The sequence below is a fragment of the Rousettus aegyptiacus genome, unplaced genomic scaffold (assembly GCF_014176215.1).
Source record: "Rousettus aegyptiacus isolate mRouAeg1 unplaced genomic scaffold, mRouAeg1.p scaffold_m13_p_7, whole genome shotgun sequence".
Taxonomy (NCBI): domain Eukaryota; kingdom Metazoa; phylum Chordata; class Mammalia; order Chiroptera; family Pteropodidae; genus Rousettus; species Rousettus aegyptiacus.
The window spans coordinates 46,144,504-46,165,281 of record NW_023416310.1 but is presented as its reverse complement, the minus strand read 5'-3'; the positions used below and the strand labels follow the sequence as shown (position 1 = coordinate 46,165,281).

Sequence of the window (20,778 nt, the reverse complement as noted above, 5' to 3'; positions counted from 1 at the left end):
AGTATAGGCTGGTTGGGGTGAGTGCACTAGCAGACCTAACAAGGTGCTGTGCATCCAAAGAGGATAGACTAATGAGAGCCAAGGGAATCCTGGGTGCCTCCCTGGAGAAGGTGACGTTGCAGCAGGGCTCCGAAAGATGAATAGACTTTGGACAGCGGAAATGTTGCATTCTATTATATTTCCATTTTGCTCAGGACTTGTCAGTGCATAAATAGTAAGTTATCTTAAAGGATGGGGAATGCAAAGATAGGGGGAGGACAGCAGCTGCATGCCTGCCGGGCAACAGTCCAGAAAGGCCTCAGGGGATTACCTAATGAGTCACCTCCCTAACTCAAAGGCACTGCCCACTCCAAGCACTGGTAGTTCTCTGCCACCACCACTGACCTAGACACATCATTTAACTTTCCCAGGTTTCCATTTCCTTAGCTGGAGAATGGGGAGATTCGTAGCTACCAGAGACTGTTACAGAATCGGCGAAAGAAAGCTGTGAACTGACCCAAAAGAATTCCAAAGCATCCGCGAGACCTATATAATATATATAGGTCTGATATGATCCCCTGGGCTCAGGGTCCTCAGGGTCCTTAGGGTCCTTAGGGAACTTCTTTGCCAGCCAGTGGTGCCCTGACAATTTGTGTACAGGAATGGCTTAGGCAGAGTTTGATGGACAGGGGAGAGCTAAGGACCTTGTCCTGAAGTTGCATTTCAAAATAGGCTCCCAAGAATGCCACTTATTAATGAAAATAGCGAAATTTTTAACTCACACTTCTCAAAAGAGAAATAAAATGTAAATTATCCCATAACGGGAGCTAAAGTTGCACATAGTTCTCATTTGGCCAAATTGTGTCTTTCTTCTATGGTTATGAGTATTTGCGGGAGCAGATGAAGATCACGGGTTAGAACTAAAGATTCCTCTTGGTGCCCGCACAGTTTTCAAGCCTCAGGAAAACACCAGTCACTCGTTCCTCTACATTTGACCATCTTTTGTGATACACATACTTTTTAATTCTGCAAAACCACAGGACATGCCTCCTGGCAAGAGGAAAACTCTCCCTTCTCTCCTTATTTATCTTCTTTGCAGAACTGGGGTCCTGACTCACAACTATTGTTTCTTCTCTTAATTTTGACAAATCCTTCCTCTTTCCTTTCCCCTTCTGAGACACCTCCTCCATGGAAATGACAGCCTTAGAGTAGGGGGATAAGGTGCCTGGTGAGAGGAAGATTGTGAGTCCTTTGCTGCCTTAAACACAGAGACAGACCCCTCTGTTGTCTAAACACCACATGTAGTCACTTAGGCTCTTCGAATTTTTTTTAAAAAGAAAACATCCTTGATTAGCCCGAAATTTCTAGTATCAAGGCCATATCCGGCCTATTCTGTTCCTTTTCCTCCCAACTGAGACCCGGCAATTCAATATGGCCAGCGTTCAATAAAGAAGGGCGAACGAATGAATAAATGAATGAAATAAAGACCTAACTTCCAAAGCACACTCACTACACGCCCAATTTTCAAGTGATCCAGATTCCTCGCTCTATTCCGCACTCGTCTTCCAACCCACACTTATCCGCACCGCCCAGTAAGGGCTCGCACGTTATTCCCTCTGGGTATCAGGCTTAGAAAAATGGCAACTGTTGACGAATTATGGCACATTCAGTTTTCCAAAATTTTGGAGCACTATGGCATTTATTATGCTCTGTTCCATCCTCCTCGCCCTCTGCAAAAGACAGGACTGAGATTTCTGTCCCTGCTGACAGAGGAAGAGAGCTGTGGCTTGGACTAGGGTTAGTGCCAGAGCTGGGGCCGCAGACCTGGCGGTGCGCGCGGAAGCTGAGGGGCGCCGGCACGGTGGCCACCGGGCTCTCACCTCGGAAAGTCAAGCTGGCGACCGGGTCGCTGCGCCGGTCCTTCTTCACGCTGGGCAGGTTGCTGGCCCTCACCAGCAGGCAGCACAGCATGGTTCGGGGCTCCTGGGTGCTCAGAGGCGGGATGGGAGCGAGAGCAGGAACGCGAGCAAAAGCACGGAGCCCAGCCACCCACCGAGCTCCGCTACAGCCGCGCCAAAGAAGAGCTGCCGCCTCCGCGGTGAAGTCCCAACGCCCGGGAGAGGCCTCAGGCAGGACACGCGACACTAGCTGGGAGGACCCTCCCCACGACGGGCGGGGCGGGGCAGGGGTCAGACGCGGGCCTGTGGGAGCGCTGGTCCCCCTTGCGCGGGTCCGCGCCGGCGCCCGGAATGACAGCGCGGCTGACGCGAGGCGCACAGCACCGCCCGGCGGCAGGGACAGGGCGCCCGCCGGCCCTTCCCGCGGGAGCCCCCAGCGTCGCGGGCTCCCCGCCCGGCCAGCGCCGCCGGGTCGCCCGCCTCTGTGCGAGTTCCTGGCTGCCGAGCGTTCGCTGCGCTCCTCCCCGCTGCGCCCGGCCCGGCCCGCACGCGAGGGCGCTTGGCGAGAGCGGCCGAAGGAGGAATGAGCGAGGGTGGGAGGAAGGGGAGACCCAGCTTCAGGGACAAAAATGTGTCCGCGGGAAAGTGCAAGTCGGGGCGAACGCTGAAAGAGACGTGTACGGAGCGACGCAGCACGCCCTGCGCCCCTAGTCGACCGCCTTCGCGCCACCCTCGCGGCCGCGCCAGTCCAAGTCCCGCGCTCGCAGCCCAGGCCGCCCGTCCGCGGTGCTGGGAGCCGCGCGCCTAGACAGACTCCGAGGCTCGAGCCCTCGCGAATCCGTCTCTGCGCCTTCTCCAGAGCAGTCTGGAGTCGCCCGTCTCCAGAGGCAGAGGGCTGAATCCAGATTATCTTGCAATCCTGGAGCACAGGGGTCCCCCTGTGGTCATTTGGTCCCTGGCAACATCCCCCATAACAACCTCTGGGCTCCCACGCCCCCACTGTAGGGGTGGGGGGAATTGATTACAGCGTGAGCCTTGAGCGGCATCGGCTCTTAGCAAACTTGCCCGTGTTACGTCTGGTACTTTTCCAGCTGATGAACTCCTTGACCACAGGAGCCTGACTTCTCACCTCTATACCCTTATGCTCCATCGCCTGACACCCGACAGGTCCCTCTACCCTCCTGCCAAGTCCTCACTGACTTCCTCAACTCAACCTAAATCCAGTATCTAGTTATCATCATTATGCTGCACAAAATCGCAACACCCTTTCGCCTCTCCCATTTTGAGGATCCAGCATTTTCATGTGGCAAAACCATAACTTGGTGAAATCTACCTCTGTCTAGTCCACCCCTGCACCCTAACCACAAAAAGTGTTGGAAAAGAACACAGCTAACTTGTCCTGTGTCCCCTGACTCAGGCTGCCCCGGCTGCTGCCCAGCAATCATACTACAGCTCCAGACCCTTCAGTCTCAGGAGCTCTCTCCTAGATGACTACTTCATACTTTCCTCTCCCCAAACCTACAACGCCCCATCGCCATCCTCACTCTGTTTGCTTCTTATTTTCCCAGTAGAGAACTTCCTCCTCAGGCTCCCAGCCACCTGGCCCCCATATCATCCTCTGTGCCCAAATCCTTTGCCTTTCCTCCTATTATTAGGAACAAATCATTCTTACTCCTCAGACCATCTGGCATCAGGGCACTAGATTCTGGCCCCTCTCACCCACTCAGTGACAAGTCCGAGACTGCCCTCTCCCCAACCTTAAAAGTTGTTCCTTCTAAAACTGGCTTGGACCCTCTTTCTCCTCACTCTACCACTCTCCCTGGGTGACACCACCCATAAGGTGGACACCTCTGGTCCACTAGCCACACTGGAGCCAGGCGATCTTGAAACAAATATGATCAGGTCATTCTCCCAATGAAAACCCCACAAAGACCTCCCATGCTCTTGGAATAAAGCCCAGATTCCCTGTTCCCTACCTTCACCCACAAGGATGGACTACTCAGCCCCTCACTCTCTGAGTTCTAGCTCCAGTGGCTTCTCAGTCTCTGGAACATGTTACGCTACCTTCCCTCCCTCCCAAGCCTCCCAGCTCTGCTGCCCTCTGCCTGCAACTGCCTCTTCCTCCCTCCCTCCCTCTGTCTCTCCCTTAAATTTTTAGTATAGTTGGCATACAATATTATAGTAGTTCAGATGTACAACATAGTGATTCAACATTTATATACCTTAACGATGTGATCACCGTGGTAAGTGTAGTAACCATCTGTCACCAGGCAACCTCCCCCCTCCCTTTACAGGGCCACCCCCATTCGTCCTCCTTCAGGCCCCAGGTTAAACATTATTTTCCCAGGAAGCCATCTCTGACCTCCTAGTCCAGGTTGAGTCCCCCTGACAAATGACCACGCAGTCCCACTTTTCCTTCTTAGCACCGTCACAATTGTAAGGAATAACTATTAGCGTAATTGCTTATTTGATGTCTAGCTAGACTGGAGTCAGTCAGTGAGGGGACCGACCAAGGCCGTCTCGGTCAGCCAGACATTCCAGTGCAGAGTAAGAGCTGCCTGGGGTTGATGTAGTGGACATTGTACTTGGCTCCCCAGTGTCACTTCTACCCCAAGATAACGCTGAGCCAGTGGTTCTCAAAGAAGGTGGTACTGCCCCCTAGGGGAGTTTTTGGATATGATGATTTGGGATATTTTTCACCTGTCACAATGATCCCTGGCTTTGCTCCTTTTTTCCTGTCCCCTAATCAGTCAGTCAGCACAGGAAATCTGTAGGGAGCACATCTAATATTTCCAGTGGAATATTCCAAGGGACTTTTACAAACACTCGGCTCCAAGGAACAAGAACTTTGCACACCTGTTCTGTAAACCAGAAATGCAGCCACTGGTGGCCTGGTTCCTAGATGCTTCCTGAAGCCTTTTTCCCATCCCAACCTCCAACTTCCCTAGCTGTAGTTTACTGCCCAGGACTCCTTCTGGGGTCTAGTTCTCGAGGGGACTTCCTCCCAAGGGAGCGTGTATCAAGGATGCAGCTCTCATGGAGTGTGGCTGAGACCTCCACCTGTCCTTCCCTTATATGTTCTCCCCTTCTTCCATAAAAATTTTCCATAGAGTTTTACCTGGACACATGGCCACCCAAATAGAAAGACTACATTTCCCAGCCTCCCTCGCAGCTTGATGTGGCCATGAAACCAAGTGATGACCAACATGATGTGAGCAGAAAGAATGTAGGTAACTGCCTGCTTGTGCCCTTAAAGGGGAGGAGCATGCCTGTTCTTGCTACAATATAGATTGTGGTGGTGAGCCGTCACCAGCTGTGCTGTCAAAGGGACCCCTGGGGACAGCAGAGTAACAAGACAGTAGGACCTAAGACCCCTGGGCATCCCTGTGGTCAGAATTCACCAACCAGGACTGCCTACGCATTACCTATTATGTGAGTGAGAGAGTCCACCATTAATTACTGCTTGCTAACAAACAGCCAGGTCTGTATCCCACCCAAAGTCACAGGTAAGGGAAGCTCCCCAGCATCCTGGAATACTCGGGCCCGCTGTGAAGGTGATAGAGCAGGCTTAGGAGCCACTATTGTGTAGCACGGGGGTGAGGAGACCTGTTGTGAAGCTGACTTGCATAGCAAGCCCAGTTTTTACTTAGGATGTCATGTTAACTTCCATAATGTTTCAGGGCTGATAGAGGTAAGGGGGAGGGAACTAATACTCTCCCCCATCGCCCCAACACCCCATCAATACTGGTAGGTGCCAATTAATAATCCCAAGCGAGAGAAGACTGGTTGCCTGTTCTCTGGAGAGCCCAGGACCAAGGTATCCAAGATTAAATGAAACACTGTGACTCAAATGCTGTCACTGGTGTTCCCTGGGCACACATTCAGCTTATGGACCTTTTGTTTTTGACCAACGCAATGTTTTAAAACAATATTGTACCTTAATTAAACATTAGATTTCCCACACAATTTTGGATTTTAGCTTTTTTTCAAAAATTAGAGAAGCTAGCACATGGGTCCAAATTCTCTACCTAACACCGATCATCTGGCACCCTCCCAGGTCACCAAACTGTGAGCCCCGGCACTTGCCACCACTCACCCAGTATGCATGTGCTTCTCCCTCTGGCCTCATCTTAGTGATACCATCTGCCAGGCTCCCAAAGGCATGAACCCCGTTCTCTTCTGTCACCTATTTGAAGTCCTACTTCTCCGACAGTCACGGGAGAAGTGTTTCTAACAAGGCCCCTGCTGAAGATGGGCCAGCTGGTCTCCTTTGGCTCAGGTGTCTGTTTTTTCCCAAGGCCACACATGAGGCGTCAAAGAAGCAAACAGACCTTCCCTTCTGCTCAGTGCCATCAACCTTGAGGTGAACACTCTGCATGTGAGTTTACAGGATTCCTTTGGGGCACATTTGCCAAAGTCCAAAATCTTCTAGGAGTATGGATGGTCCAATGCATCCTTCTGCCCTCTCCCCTCACATTCGCTGAGGAATACATATTCATAGTAAATGAGTTCTATTTAGAACAGTGCCAAACACCTAGTAAGCACAGTGTCAGTTAAATATATTTCTTTCATAGTATTGTTGTGAGGTTTTAAAGAAATAGCATCTGAAAATGGTACATTGTGCTTAATGAATGAATGCCTATTCTCGCTCCTTGCGATAAATACATATTTTCAAAATCAGAATCCTCCATCTTTAGATCATTTGCCTTACGCTATGCTCCCTGCAGCCTTGTACTGCCCTGCACTTTGACTCAGCCCCATGCTGGGTGCCCCAAGCACAACCCTCCCCTGTGCTGGCTCAAGCCCCTAGTGCCCGGGTGTGGGCAGCACATGGTATGCTTTCCAAAACACTTTCTTATTCATGAGCCATGGGTGCTGAGAACAACAGAGAGACTGATGATGGGAGGTGCAGTGGAGGATGCTTTGGCCACTGTGTGACTTTGGCCAGGCCTCTGAACTTCTCTGGGTGATTTATTCATCTGAAAAGGGGATAATATCTCTGCCCTTTTACCTCACAAGGCTGTTTGGAATAGGTGGACTTATGCAAGCATGAAGGAGCCAAGAGGTATCATATCATTGTGGGATACTATAATCAGATAGACAAAGAGGAGCTTTATGGGACCCAAACCTAAAGGGTCTGGGGAAGCCAGATCAGGGCCAGCAGGTGAGGAAGGCTCCCCAGAAGGGTGTTTTGCTCTGGGAAGTGCATTCCTGCCTGAGACCAGAGCCTTCTGTGTAATCATTCACCAACCTGGCCCTGGCTTGGGAGAAGGAGGTTAGCACAGGGAGGCCAAATTTGGACATGGGCTAAGAGCTCAGCCAGTGCAGGCCGTAGAATGCGGCCAGGGCTGGGGGAGGGAGGGACTGAATTTCCTATGACTGCCTGGCAGTGGTTGTGATGACTTTGAGTGGGAGTTCTAGCCAGCTCCCTCCGCAGGCTGACAGCACTCACGGTCAGCACAGAGAACTGCCTTTCTCCCAAAGGGAGGGGGAGTGCACCAAGAGGAGCCAGGCAGCAGGCAAAGGGCAGGATTGCAGACGGATCTCAGGCAGATGGGAGAGAGAGGACTTAGTCAGAAACAGGGACATGGATAGAGACGATAGAGGAGACTGTCCCACAGACAACCCTTGGGGCTGAAATAATGACAAGAGAGGACCCACACCGGCAATACTTCCTGGGGTAAAGTACTTCTGAGGTTAGAAAATGCTTCTTCATTCATTATTTATTCCTTCCTTTCTCCGGCTAGGGTTCTGAGCCTCGCCTGAATAGGGGGACCATGAAGTACGAGACAAAGATGTGTGTGTGTTAGGATTCGGGGGTGGGTGGGAAGCAGGGGATGTGGTGAAGGAAGTGGAGGGAAATCTGGTTTAGGCTGAGTGGACACCAGGGAAGACCAGACCCCTAAGAACAGAGGCAGGGGCTCTAAGGTGGCCCCTCTCAGGGTTCATTTGTGCACTGGACAGCTCCAGAAGGTGCCGTTCACAAAGCCTGCTCAGCCCCTGGGCTGGGGGATGCTGGTGGGGGAGGGGTGCTGGAGCAAGGGGCAGCTGCTTAGTGCACAGGGTGCCGGTCCTCCTTCCACAGCCTGAGTATTCTCCCTCCCCTCAGGGATAATTTCAGTGCAAATAGTGTTTCCTGGAGTTGGGCAACACGAAGCCCAGCGCCCTCAGCCAAGCTGCTAGCCTGAGCCATGCAGGTGAACTCCTGGCCTGGCCTGCCCAGAGCCGAAGAAAGAGAAGAAATGTGGAGGCCCCCTATTCATGCCCTAGTCCTCCCCCTGGAAACACCTTGATAAAGCTCATTTCCGGAGACAATTGTGGGAAACTGGTGGAGAACAGGTCAAAATGGCATGTCAGGAAAAACACAGCTGGAGCGTCACCTCCAATTGCCCCTCTGTCCCTCCTCTTGGTCTAGACTGCTTTTCTGGCCATAGGCTCATTCAGCAAATCCTCCTAGAGAAGCCTCAAATTTCACAACCAGGAACGTGTGCGCGCGCGTGCACGCACCTGTCTGTTATAACACATCTGTGTGCGCTGTTGTGGATATGTGCCTTTGTTCTCTGAGCGTCTACTCCTTGGAACGCTGCAGGTGTCACATGCATTCCCAAGTGTCCATGTGTCTGGGAGCATACGTGCACAGAGGCAGCTGGAAGCAGGTAGAGCCAGGAGCTCATGACACTGAAAAGGAAATTCTGCGGAATGGCCAGGGACCAGCTGATATTATGATTTCTGGGAACCTGGGACGACGGTAAGGAAGGCTAAGAGGAATGCACAGGGCGGGTGGGAGGTGGCTCTCACACTCTTGCCTCTTGGTCCTTCTGGCATCGTATGGCTCCAAATTCACAGACCCAGCTGTGTAGCCCCAGCTCTGGCTTGGCCCTGAGACGGTCAAGGGGAAAAAGACAGGGTCCAGCCCTCACCTCCTGAAGGAAAGTCCAGTCATAACCATCATCCCGTGGGAGGTCTTAATCTGAGAGCAGAGCAGGCTAGAGGAAGCCCCAACCTGATGAGGAGCTACCACCCCCCAGATACCACACCCCACATGCTCCAGTCTTGGGATGGGGGGCGGGGAGTCTCTAGAGGTTAGTGCTTGTGACAGCAATTCTGGCTGCTAAATTTCCCCCATTCTGTGCCCAAAGCCAGGGTAAGATCCCTAGATGGGTAGGCGGTTCCTCTGCCCCCAGTGGCCACCTGCCTGCCAGCCCAGCCTGTGATAGAGACCAAAGGCCGAGCAGAGCGGTCAGGCCCAGGTCCCGCGGGAAGAATGCTGCGTTATAAATAGGCCTGGGACCCAGCCTTCCAGAGAGGGGAGAGGAGCCCAGCAGCACAGCGCTTTGCTGCCCACAGCGCGGAAAGCCCTCTGTTAAGATAGCCAACAGAGCAAGAGGAGAGATGCTGGTCCTGCCTTCCCGGACCACCTTCGCCTCAACCCGGGCTCAGCTCGCAGCTCCAAGAAGCGACGCTCAGCCACTTCTCCCTCTTTGCCTGAGTCGCCCTGAGTTTCCCTGAGTCGCCCCTCTCCGAGGATGTGTGTCTTGGCAACCCTCAAAGTCAGCCTGGAGGGGCATGGAGTCTTGTCTCTCGCATCCTGGCTCTCTCCCGGGTGGAGAGCCGCGAGGTCCCCTGCCCGACCCCCACCCTCCGGGACGGGCGGGGATTGCAGGCCTCTCATACCTGCAAACACCGCAGAGCAATAGGCATCGCTGATGTCGGTGTCCGGAGTGTGGACGTTCTCGGCATAGAGGATGAAGACTCTCAGCATGACTGGCGCAAATAGGAGCCCCCGTACGCCCAGGGCGCAGAGAGGGCTGAGAAAGGTCGAAGATCGCCGAGGCGCAGCTCGTGAGTCGCCTCACTGGAGAGGGCGGGCGGAGAGAGGCCGGTTCGGATCTCTGGCTCCCGGCTCAGAGCTGCTGCTCTTAAGAAGGAACAGCTAGCCCCAGGCCGGTCCAGAGGGCTACCCTCGGTCCCCGCCCTGGCTGGGCTTTCCCCGCTGGTCAGCGCACACTACGAGGAGAACAGGGGCTTCTGCTCATCTTCCACCCCCGCCGCCCTACCCGGGCTTGCTGAGCTGTAATTCAATGCTCAGGCCGCAGACTCTCCCAATGACACGGCATTTTGCACCTGGCGGCGGAACAGAGGACTGGGCGGCGGCCGTGATGGCCGGCGGGTGGACCAGGGCTCCCGGAGCCCGCACAGTCCAGATCTCGCTCCCGGACAGGAGAGAGGCTAGGCCCCTCCCCTGACCTTCCACCTCCAGCTGAACGCCGAGCCAAGCCGGTCGCCTCCTCCTGCGGCGGGGATTCAAGCACTCTCCCGCAGAGCCAGCTGACCCGCCCTGGATAGGACGCGAGATCCCAGGGACAGACTGGAGAGCAGGCGCTGGGCAGGCGCTTTCCGGAGGGGAGGCCACAGGCTGAGGAATTTCATTGACAAGAAATGATGGCTGGCTTAAAAACTTTGCCCCCACTTTTCTGGCTGTAAAAGCAACACATGCTACTTTCAACACCAAAAGCATAAAGGAAAGAAATCTCGGTCTAGAAAAAAGTATTTACACTTAGATATTTACCAATCCAGGCTTTTTCCTGTTAATGTATGCATATATGTGTGTAAATTACAGTATTTATTATATATCTGTGATCAGTGTGTGTGAGGTTCTTGTCCTGCTTTTTCATGTAACAGTTTCTTGCATCATTAAAAATTCTTCATAAACATTTTTCCCCCATACGAATGTACTAGATTCACAAAGCTTTCTCCTTTTGTTATACATTTAGGCTCTTCTCAGCTCCTCACTATTATAGTAGTGAGCAATAGTTTTTTCTATAACGACTGAGAAATAAACCCATCTTGAGTCTCCTTCTGTTAGTTCCTCATATTGGTTTCCTAGCCTTGGAATTATAAGGTCCAAGGACATGCCTTTTTTTAGATCCTAGCACCTATTACTAAACTGCAGATCTGCACTCCCAGCATTTGGGTGACTCACCTTCTAAAGAAGGCCACCTGAATGGGTGTGCAGCTGTCAGCCAAACTCCTCAGCAACCCACAGGAGCCTCACACACACCCAGGGCAGGAAGGGTCAGCTGCTGACAGGGGGCTGGTTTGAGCCACATAAGGAGGTTCTAGGAGGGAGCAACACTTGCCCAAAGTTCTGTAATTTTGAGATCAGGATAGCAAACATTTCCTGTGATGACTTATGATCCTCCTGCTGCAATCTGTGGTTCCTCTTTTCTTTGTCTCTGACACAATATGTGATCAGAGGAGGGGGAGGAGAGGAAAAAAAGAGGGGATTAAATGAAATCGCTCGTTCGATAGGTACTACCAAGTCTTACAACATGCCAAGCACCATCCTGGAGGATGGGACTCAGTGGTGAGCAGAGTGGCATGGTCCCTGTTATGGGCTGAATTGTGTCCCTCTAAAGTCCAGATGTTGGAGCCCTAACCCCCAGTTAGGCATGTGGCTGTATTCAGATATAGGGCCTTTAAAGAGGTGATCCAGTTACAGCAAGTCTGTTAGAGTGGGTTCTAATCCAATATGACAGGTGTTCTTATAAGTAGAGGAAATTTATGTCAACCATGTAAATTCAGCACCAATGAGAACAGTTATTATATTTAAAATCAAGCTTCTCTCAGCTTGTGGACACCCAGCGATTGCTCATATAAACAAATAATGTGCTGTGTATACATAGAAAATAAAATTTTAAATGCTTATTTAAAAAAAGGGGGGGAGGGAATTTGGACACACAAAGAGACACTAGGGATGTAGTCACACAGAAGAAAGACCACGTGAGGACACAGTGAGAGAGCAGGTATCTATAAACCAAGGAGATGGGCCTCAGAAGAAACCCAACCTGCTGACCAACAACCTGATCTTGAATTTCTAGCCTTCGTAACTGTGAGAAAATAAATTTTTATTGTTTAAGTCACCCAGTCTGTGAAATTTTCTTATGGCAGTTTGAGAAAACTAACATAGTCCCTGATTGCCAGAAGTTACCTCTCCAGTGGATGAAATTGACACTCATGAAATAATCAAGCCAATCACAGACCATTACAAATCTTTATGTGCAATAAAGGACAAAAGATGAGTATGTGTGAGAGCAGGTAACAGGAACCTGGCACAGTGACAGCTATCTGAGATGAGATCTGAAAGCCAATTAGGAGTTCACTGGACAAAACTTAGGTTGGGGCAGAGAAAAAGCGTGCTCTAGAGAGAAGGAAGGGAATGCTCTGGGTCAAGGCTCTGGGAAGACTAAGGGAAGAAAGAACACCACGACTAGACTTGCAGTCGGGAAGGTGGAGGTCTGGAGGAGCCGAGGCTGGAGAGAATGATGCAGGTCCTGTGGGAAGCTGCCTAAGGCCGGCTCAGTCCAGAGAAATGACACGATCTGATTTACTTTTCAAAAGCTCCCTCCGGCTGTTTTTTGGAGGATAAAATGGAAGGGGCCAGAGTGGAAGCGAAGAGACCAGTTAGAAGCTACAGTAGAGGGGCAAGGTGAGACGTGATGGGGACTTGACCCATGGTGAGGAAAGGGGGGATGGAGTAAGGAAAGGTGGAGGAAATAGGAGGGGCATTCTGCAGAGCGGGTGGAGTAGATTAAGTTTCTTGCTGTCGCATCTGGCCGTTATGTGTTGCTGGAGAAGAAAATCTTCAGCTTGAATGAAATGATTCACTAATTGATTCATTCATTCTTTCATTTAACCAAGATTGATAGGGCACCTTGTATGTGGCAAAAGTTTTTTACATTCAAGTTTAAGAGAAGGGTACCAAGTAGGGAGTAAAATTTAATTTCCTTGTAAAGAAGGGCAAAGCCCCATTACCTAGGGAAAGTCCAAATTATGGTCTATTTTTAAAGAAGTACAGTTTGGCTCTATTCAGAAGCACAAAGTAACATGAACCTGCTTAAAGGCAGAGCTAAAATTGGATCTAAGAAGCATCTAGTTGTTTGTAAATATGGTATGACTAAAGTGGTTTGAAAAAAATCAGTTTTCTTTATAGGTTTAACATCCCCCTTATACGTTCTCTATATCATTTATTGACTCAGAAGGTTCTCTTCAAACTTTTCACGCACAGAACTCACTCTGTACAGAAATGAACCCTAGTGAGAATGCACCCTGAATTTATACCTCCATAGGTAGAGCATGCTTGGAGTGACTTCCCGGTTTAAAAGAATCATGTTCTCTGAGACCACCCCCGGGCAACAGGGAAAGACCCCTTATTCAAGCTGAACTAATCTGGTGATCTCTCCCAAGACTTTGGAATTGAGACTGAGAGATGTTCGCCTTTGTGTATGGCTGGAGCTGAGATGAAAAAAAAATTGGCAGATCAGAAGGAGCCATATGCATGGCAAAGTAGAGAAAGTGCTGCAGGTGGAGAAAAAGAGATCATAAGTAGGGGGTGAGCCTCTTCCTGGATCCCCTTCTTCATGAGTCTCTCTGCCCATGAATTCTTAAATAGCCTCAAGGGTGGTTATTTGTCATTTTGGGCTCCCAGCTTTCAACCTCTCTTTTCTGAAACAGCCTCTCACCACTCCTCATGAATAGTATTTGGGAGCTGAAGTGCCTGCCTCTCTCTCTGGAAGCTTCAGAGAGCCAGGCCTCCCTGCTCACGGTGCAGCATAGCCCAGGCTGCCAGTTGGGCCTCTCTTACAACATTTGAAGTTCTTAAGGAGCTTTAGGAAGTCAGTCGTGGCAGCTGCAGTGACAGCCAATGATCAGCCTTTTCCTGTTGTAGGATGGAGAATCACAACTGTGGCTCTTCCTGTCCTGAGTTCTGTCCATTTCCCACCAAAGACTGCCAGCTTCCCTCCATTCTGTGAGCCCCCAAAGTCTCCAGTGATCTCTGGCCTCAAATGCCATGGCTCGGATGCTGTTGCTAGCAGCCAAGACTCCGACTGACATACCCAGTGCCTTTCTAGTGAATCTCTCCATATTTTGCTTCAAGTAGAGTTCTTGGAGCAGAGTTCTGTTTCTTGCTATAAAAGAAGCTCAGCTATGACATTCAAGTATATTAAACATCACTAGTGTCATATTTCTGCTTACCTTCGTTCCTTTGGAATTATGGTTGGGATCAGACCAGGAAAGAAGAGAAGGAGTGGAGAATGAGTTGAGCTTGGATGTAACCCAAAAAATCCTTGGAGGACTAGGTGAGTTGTCTGTATGTGTGGCGGGGGGTGGGGAGTGAGTTTTTGTCGGCTGGAGTCCATTTCTTACTTGGAGCATCCTGAGAGAATAACCAGCAGGACTTCCATGTGTGGCTGCTCAGGTAGTGCATTGAACAACAAATGATACATGGTGACCCTCCTAGACCACAGAGATGTCAAAGTCAGGATCTCTAGCTGGAGGTACAAGCAGAGGAACAGCTTCAGCTCAGGAAGGTCCTAAAGATGACTTCTACGCTGCAGATAGCTTGGCCGACATGTAGAAGTTATACATCTTCATGTAGTTAAATTCATTAGTCCTTTCTCTTATGGCTTCTACCTTTGCTGTTTTGATAAGTGATCCCTGCTTCATCCTAAGGTTATAAAAAAGTCTACTTAGATTTATCTAGATTTGCATCCTGCCTTGCCAGTCGTTTTTCAATTCTTAAATCTCCCTCGAGTTACAGTTTGGTTTTTCCTTTTGGGAAAGAAAAAAGTAGAACCCTTTCCAACTTTGGCAATTTAAGGGAAAATTATTGAATCAAGGTCAATATATTTTTGTTTCTATGAGCTCAGGTCTCCTGGGACCACATGCTCTGTGCTCCAGGGAGAGGAATCTGTGGGTCAGGGTGTACTGGGGGCAGGCAGTGGGAATGGTGACTGTGTTGGGTCTCAGTTACTGTCTCATCACTGACAGCTTTAACATCTCTGCACCTTAGTTTCCTCATCTGTAAGAGGAATATGATCACGGTTTGTGTTGAGGATAAAATAAAAATAAAATGTATGCGAAGCACTATTTTAAGGCCTGCTTGGAAAATCAGGGGTGCCTCTCTTCTAGATAAGATTTTTATTTTTTGATCATAGCAGGTAAGAAATTACAGCATATTAGGATATAGAGGCTGATGAGACATTTTCTTTATTTGTTAATTTCTATCGAATGCCAAAATGTTTACTTACTCTGCTCCTGTCCTCTGCTGAAAGTGAGAGCGAGATTCTGGATGGTCCAGGGCGGGTTTGTCTTGCTCAGTTTTTAAGCATAGATCACAGAGGGTTCCTACTTCCTACAGCCAACTGTGGTAGGCGTAAAAATGCCTCTACAAAGATATATTCAAGTCTTAATCCCTAGAACCTATCAATAATATTACTTTAATGTGAAGAAGTTAAGCATCTAGAGAGTAGGCATTTATCCTGGATTATCCAAGTGGGCCCTACACGTATCCTTATAAGAGAGCGGGAGAGGGAAATTAGGTGCACACAGAGTTCACGATGTGAAAATGGAGGCAAGGATTGGAGTGACAGGACCGCAAGTCAAGGAATGCCAGGCAGCTACCAGAAACTAAAAGAGGCAAGGAATGGATTCTCCCCCAAGGCCTCTGGTAGGAGAAGGGCCCTGCTGATACCTTGACATTAGACTTCTGGCCTCCAGAACCGCAAAAGAATAAATTTGTTGTTTTAACCATTACAGTTGTGACAACTGGTTAAAGCAACTGTAGGAAAGTAAATACGCTGAGCCTCTGACAACACAACCAGACCACTGTTGAAAAGGAGGGTTAGCTCTCCAACTTCACTGAGGAACCAAGGGACAAGTTTGATACTATTCTTCAATAGAAAACAGAAAGAAAGAAAAGGAAGGAAGGAAGGAAGGAAGGAAGGAAGGAAGGAAGGAAGGAAGGAAGTAATGAGGAGTGGAAGGGAGGAGGGAGGGGGAGGAGTAGTGGAGTGGGTATTGATTGCGTGTTCTTTCTTTAATTCTGCTCTCCCTCAATACACATACCCCTCCCCTCCCTCCCTCCTCAGCCCTCCCTCCACCCTCCCTCCCTCCCTCCTCCGACCTCCTCTCCCCCCTCCCTCTCTTGAGGGAGGGGAGGGAGGGAGGGAGGAAAAGAAAGAAAGAAAAAAGCAAGATTTTTAACAGAAGAACTCATTTTAACACATTACATGATTCTTATGTTTTCTGCCACACAGATCTTTATGATGCTTGCCAAGAACCACAGACCCTGGTCACACTCACCATCTCATCTGCTTCCCCTGAGAAGAAAAGTTCATGGTAGTGTCAGAGGGTTTCAATTTTCCATAGAAGAAATCCACCCACGAATCTACCATAATAAACACTTAGCATCTTTCAGGCATGGCTGCTGATACAGTGGAAAGAATTGTGTTCAGAATGGTTCCTCTAATCTGAAATTCCCCCTAAGAGCCCTCCCCCTAATCAGGGAGTGGAGAGCACCCTATCTACTGACACACAGGGTGAAACATTCTGGAACTAATGCGAGTGGGTCCATTTGTATGCACAGCCCTCCTTTTAAATTAATTCCAGAGGATGAGGAGTCTCCAGACAGGATGATGGAAAGTGTGTGCACATGCACACACATGCACACGCACACACACGCGTGGGGGGTGGGGAGGGCGGGGGTGCGCGGAGGATGAAGAGCTCGCACTTCTGGAAGCAGGGAGATCCAAACTAAGGTGACTAAGGTGATGGAATAAAGGGCAGAACGGGAATTAAACTGCTTACAAAGTGAGGTTATCTCATCTTCTGGAAGAGGTCACAACATCCCAGGATGCGCCAATCTTAGCGAATGGGAGGAAACTCATTCCAGGCCCCAGCAGGGGGAAGAGTCCCAGTCCTGGTGATGAACGGTTCCCTGCTAAGGTGCAAAATGAGGGGGTAGGAAGAGTCGATGCAAGTATAGGGGAACAGGTATGAGGAGGCCTTACAGTGTGTCTCAGGGCAGAGATGAGCCAGAGAGCTTTCTGAAGCTGGCATACCAAGGGACTCCTGTTGATTCACGGGGAGACGCCACCAGAAGAGGCCTAGAGAATATTTCCAGGAGTTAAGAGGTCAACAAACAGGTGGCATTTTCAATCTTTTTTCCTTGGCTGAAGGCTGGCACTTTGAAAAAGAAAGGACACCAGAAGTGAATATCTGACTTATTAGTGTTTCTTAAAGTGTGGCCAATCTGAAGGTCTCCTTCATCAGAACCTTCTTACAAAAAATGGAGACACTTGGGGCCCTTGTACTCCTAGATCTACTAAACCAAAATCTCTGCAAATGGCCCAAGAATGTGGCTTTTAAAAGATCCCATTATTCTTATGCAGGCCAAAACCCGGGAACTATTAACCTAGGTATTGCCAAGAGCAGGCTTTTGCTCTTTGGATTAATCTAAAATGCCAGATGAATGTACTCTTGAATCCAGATGGAGTACATTTCACAAGGACTGAGAAGACTTTGTCTAGAAATTGGCTGTAGGGGGAAAAAGACAGCATTGGGAGGAGTGGAGAGAAGGTGAGGGAAATAACGTTCAGCTAAAAACTGTAAAACCAGTAGGACAAGAAAAGAACAATGGCAGCAGTGTAAAAGGATGATTCTGGAATCAGACTCCTTGCATTCAAACCTTAGTTCTCTTTACCTACTAGCTGTATGGTCTTGAGCAAGTTACCTAACCTTTCTGAGGCTCAGTTTCCTTGTCTGTAAAATGGGGACTCTAAGAATATCTGCCTCATGGGAGTAAGTGCTTGTGATGGTTAACTTGTGTGTGTCAACTTGACCGAACTAAGGGATGCCCAGATAGCTGGTAAAATATTATTTCTGGGTGTGTGTGAGGGTGTTTCTGATAGAAATTAGTATTTCAATTGGTAGACTGAATAAAGATCACCCACACTAGTGCAGCTGGGTATCATCGAATCCGTTGAGGGCCTAAACAGACTGAGTAGAACAAGGCAGAGGAAGCATGAATTTGCTCTCTGCTTAAGCTGGGACATCCATCTTCTTCTGCCCTCTGACACTGGTGCTCCTGGTTCTTGGGCCTCCTCCAGACTTGGACCATGACTTACACCGTTGGCAACCACACCCCGACCCACTCCACCCCGGTTCTCAGGCCTCTGGGTTGGGACTGGTACTATACACCAACTAATTTTCTGGGAATCTAGCTTGCAGATGGCAGATCATGGCACTTCTCAGCCTCTATAATTGCTAGAGCCAATCCTCACAATAAATCCATGTATTTATATCTATCCTATTGGTTCTGTTTCTCTGGAGAACTCTAATAGTGCTCTACATACATTATGTGTGCCTGGCGCACAGTGAGCACTCAATAAATATTAGGTGTTATTATTAGTTAATATAGAAACAGTGACATACGTTATAGGATTAAAACTTTAAATGAAGCCACAAATAATATTTATGGTCTTTGACAGCTGTGAAAATGTTGTAAGCTTAATCTATTCAGGCTGTTATAATAAAATAACATAGACTAGGTGGTTTGTAAATAATGGAAATTATTTCTCAATTCTGGACACTGGAAGTCTGAGATCAGGGTGCCAGCATGGTTGGGCGAGGTCTCTCAAAGGTAGAGACTTCTCAGTGTATCCTCACGTGGTGGAAGGGGGATCTGGAGCCTCTTTTATAAGCACAAAACCCATTCATGAGGCTTTCACCCTCATGACTTAAGTACCTTCCAAAGGCCCCGCTTACTATCACTTTTAAGGGCTTAGGATTTCAACATATGAATTTTGGGGGCCACAAAAATTCAGACTATAGTAGAAGCACTCGAAGTTTTAACAGTAGAGGTATTTATGTAAATCTAACAAAGTGATGAAAGATGCTCTCTGCTCAAAGAAGCATTAACTACCAGAAGGCAGGAGAGTCCTGCAAATCAAGAAGTTATGCCCTCGCACAAAAATTCTTATCAAGATTCATGCAAGAAAGGCTCTAGGTGAAGATTAAAAGAAAGAAAACTGGAGAATATGATTCATGATGATTCTAGTGCAAGGGCAAGCTGAGGTGGTGAGGAGACTTCCACTCTCTGAACGTTGGAGGAAGTTACACTAGCTCAAAGATATGCATCTGGTAAGGTCTTGGACTTATCTTAGGGGCAATTCCACCACTCAGAAGTTGAAATGAGAGAGACCTGCTGTGTGGAACCTAATCCTGACCAACAAAAAGGAACTGGAGAAGCTTGTGCAGAAGGGAAGCCTGGGAGACTATCTTTAGGATGGATGCTGGACAGGATGATGACTGGTTTCCTGTGATTTCCATAAGACTTTGTCTTTCTACAACATGCTTTGCTAACCAGGCTCTCTTAAGCCCAAGGAACCCACTTAATTCCTTAACCCTGGCAAATCTCCACCTTTCCAAAAAGCTTTCTTTTTGTAGAATCAGCTAAAGAAGGCTTCTTGAGGTTCTTCAGCTATTTGGCTTGGGAAAACAAGACTGAGGCAAAGGTCCTGCTAAGACCACAGGACAAGCATGCTAAGGACTCACATACTTCACAGCTGCTCTCTCTCGGACAATCACTGCCCAATGTCTGATTCAGAAATCAGATCCTACCAACACCAACATTTGAGAACACTTTCCACTCCGAGGTGATGCCCTTTAAACCTAGGCTCTGAGGTCAATCTTTACTCATATTCAAGCCTCTTAGTCAATTTAGAATTGAGCACTTGTCAGAGCATCCTTAGTTTGTCACACCTATCATATAAGATAATGGAAGAGGGGTGGATTAACAAAAAAAATCTTTGCACATGACTATTATAGTCTCCACTTCTATGACTGGTAACAAGGTTTTGTTGATAATCACAGGTGAATTCTTCCACTATTCATTCTATCTTCCTCTTACCTTCTGCAGCATGGAGGCTGGGCAGATTTGAGTCCTTGTTGGTCTTGTTTTTATCAAACTACCACAGTTTTCCATTGACCAGGTCTACTGGGCAAGAGTTGTGAGTGACAATCCCATGAATCTCCTGGGTTCCAAACACAGTCCTTCTTGGCCCTCACTGTGTAGCGGCAACTCAATTTCCCCCTCGTAAACAAGACCACTCATCCCATCAGGTCCAATGATGGTTCCCTGTTGATTCAGTGGCATGATGAACCACAAAAGGTGAGAGGACAGTCTCAAATTCCAATCCCTTAGAATCATACCCTTATTTCCCGGAGTATGCATTCTTCTCTCGGGCACTTAGACTCTTCCAAAAAGACTGAGGCAAAGGCCACAGAGATGGGGAATAAAAATCCTTCAAGTTAGGTTAGTAGGTGTAATAGTGGGAGGGAGCACTGCAATCTCTACTCCTTGGTTCCCAAACCCATGCATTCTGGCCACGGGAGAGATGGGACCACATACTGGCCTCTAAGGCATACAAAGCAACTGTAGGACAACCCCCACGCTTCTCAAGATGTCTTCGACTTGTACCATAGTTAGTTAGAAGGTCATTCCACCTATCAAGGCAGCTGCTTCTGGGTGATGGTAAAACCTGTGAAGTCTACAGGCATGAACCCATGATCCACATGTCCATTTACCAAAACGTTTATCTCCTTGTTAAAGTGATATTGGGGTTTATTCCATGGTAATGGGTAAATCCATCCAAAAATCCACATATGAGGGGTACTATCAGAAACCTTCAGTCCAGGGAAGGCAAATTCATACAGAAAACAACTATTTCCCTGGTGAGGATAAAGCACCACACCTTCCAGGTTGGGAGGGGTTAAACGTAGTTAACCAGCTACGAAGTGGGATACACATAACCCGGAGGAATGTGTTATATCAGAGTCTCCTAATCTTTACCATCCCTGTGACATCAGAGAAGAGAAATTCCTTCAAAGCCGCCCATAGAGGCCTCTGAATCTCTGTGCCTATCTTAATTGTATCCTCTTAACCCTCCCCCCACCCCAAATATGCTTACTGGGATAGTAGGAAACCAGAGTCTTCGTAATCCCAATTGTTGTCATAGTGAATTAAGTACCACAAATACTTGTTCTAATTCTTGCTTCC

The 20,778-nt window shown here is 48.7% G+C and overlaps 1 protein-coding gene and 1 long non-coding RNA gene across 27 annotated transcripts in view; one reads left to right on the top strand and one right to left on the bottom strand.

The window, feature by feature from the left end:
- DYSF (dysferlin) overlaps positions 1-10,783 on the bottom strand; it is a 197,936-nt gene extending 187,153 nt beyond the window's left edge. For 8 of the 26 annotated variants that reach the window (XM_016130581.2, XM_016130579.2, XM_016130575.2 and 5 more), the window contains exon 1: positions 9,552-9,639. In XM_016130581.2, the coding sequence (XP_015986067.2) occupies positions 9,552-9,639 (88 nt within the window). Of the gene's footprint in view, positions 1-1,859; positions 2,296-9,551 lie in introns of those variants that run through there. The other 18 variants (XM_016130570.2, XM_016130578.2, XM_016130583.2 and 15 more) reach the window with 8 other exon arrangements.
- Positions 7,320-11,800, top strand: LOC107502893. The gene is made up of 3 exons (XR_001595104.2): positions 7,320-7,573; positions 8,467-8,625; positions 9,017-11,800. It is a non-coding gene; the product is annotated as an uncharacterized LOC107502893 (long non-coding RNA).
- The last annotated feature ends 8,978 nt before the right edge of the window (positions 11,801-20,778 follow it).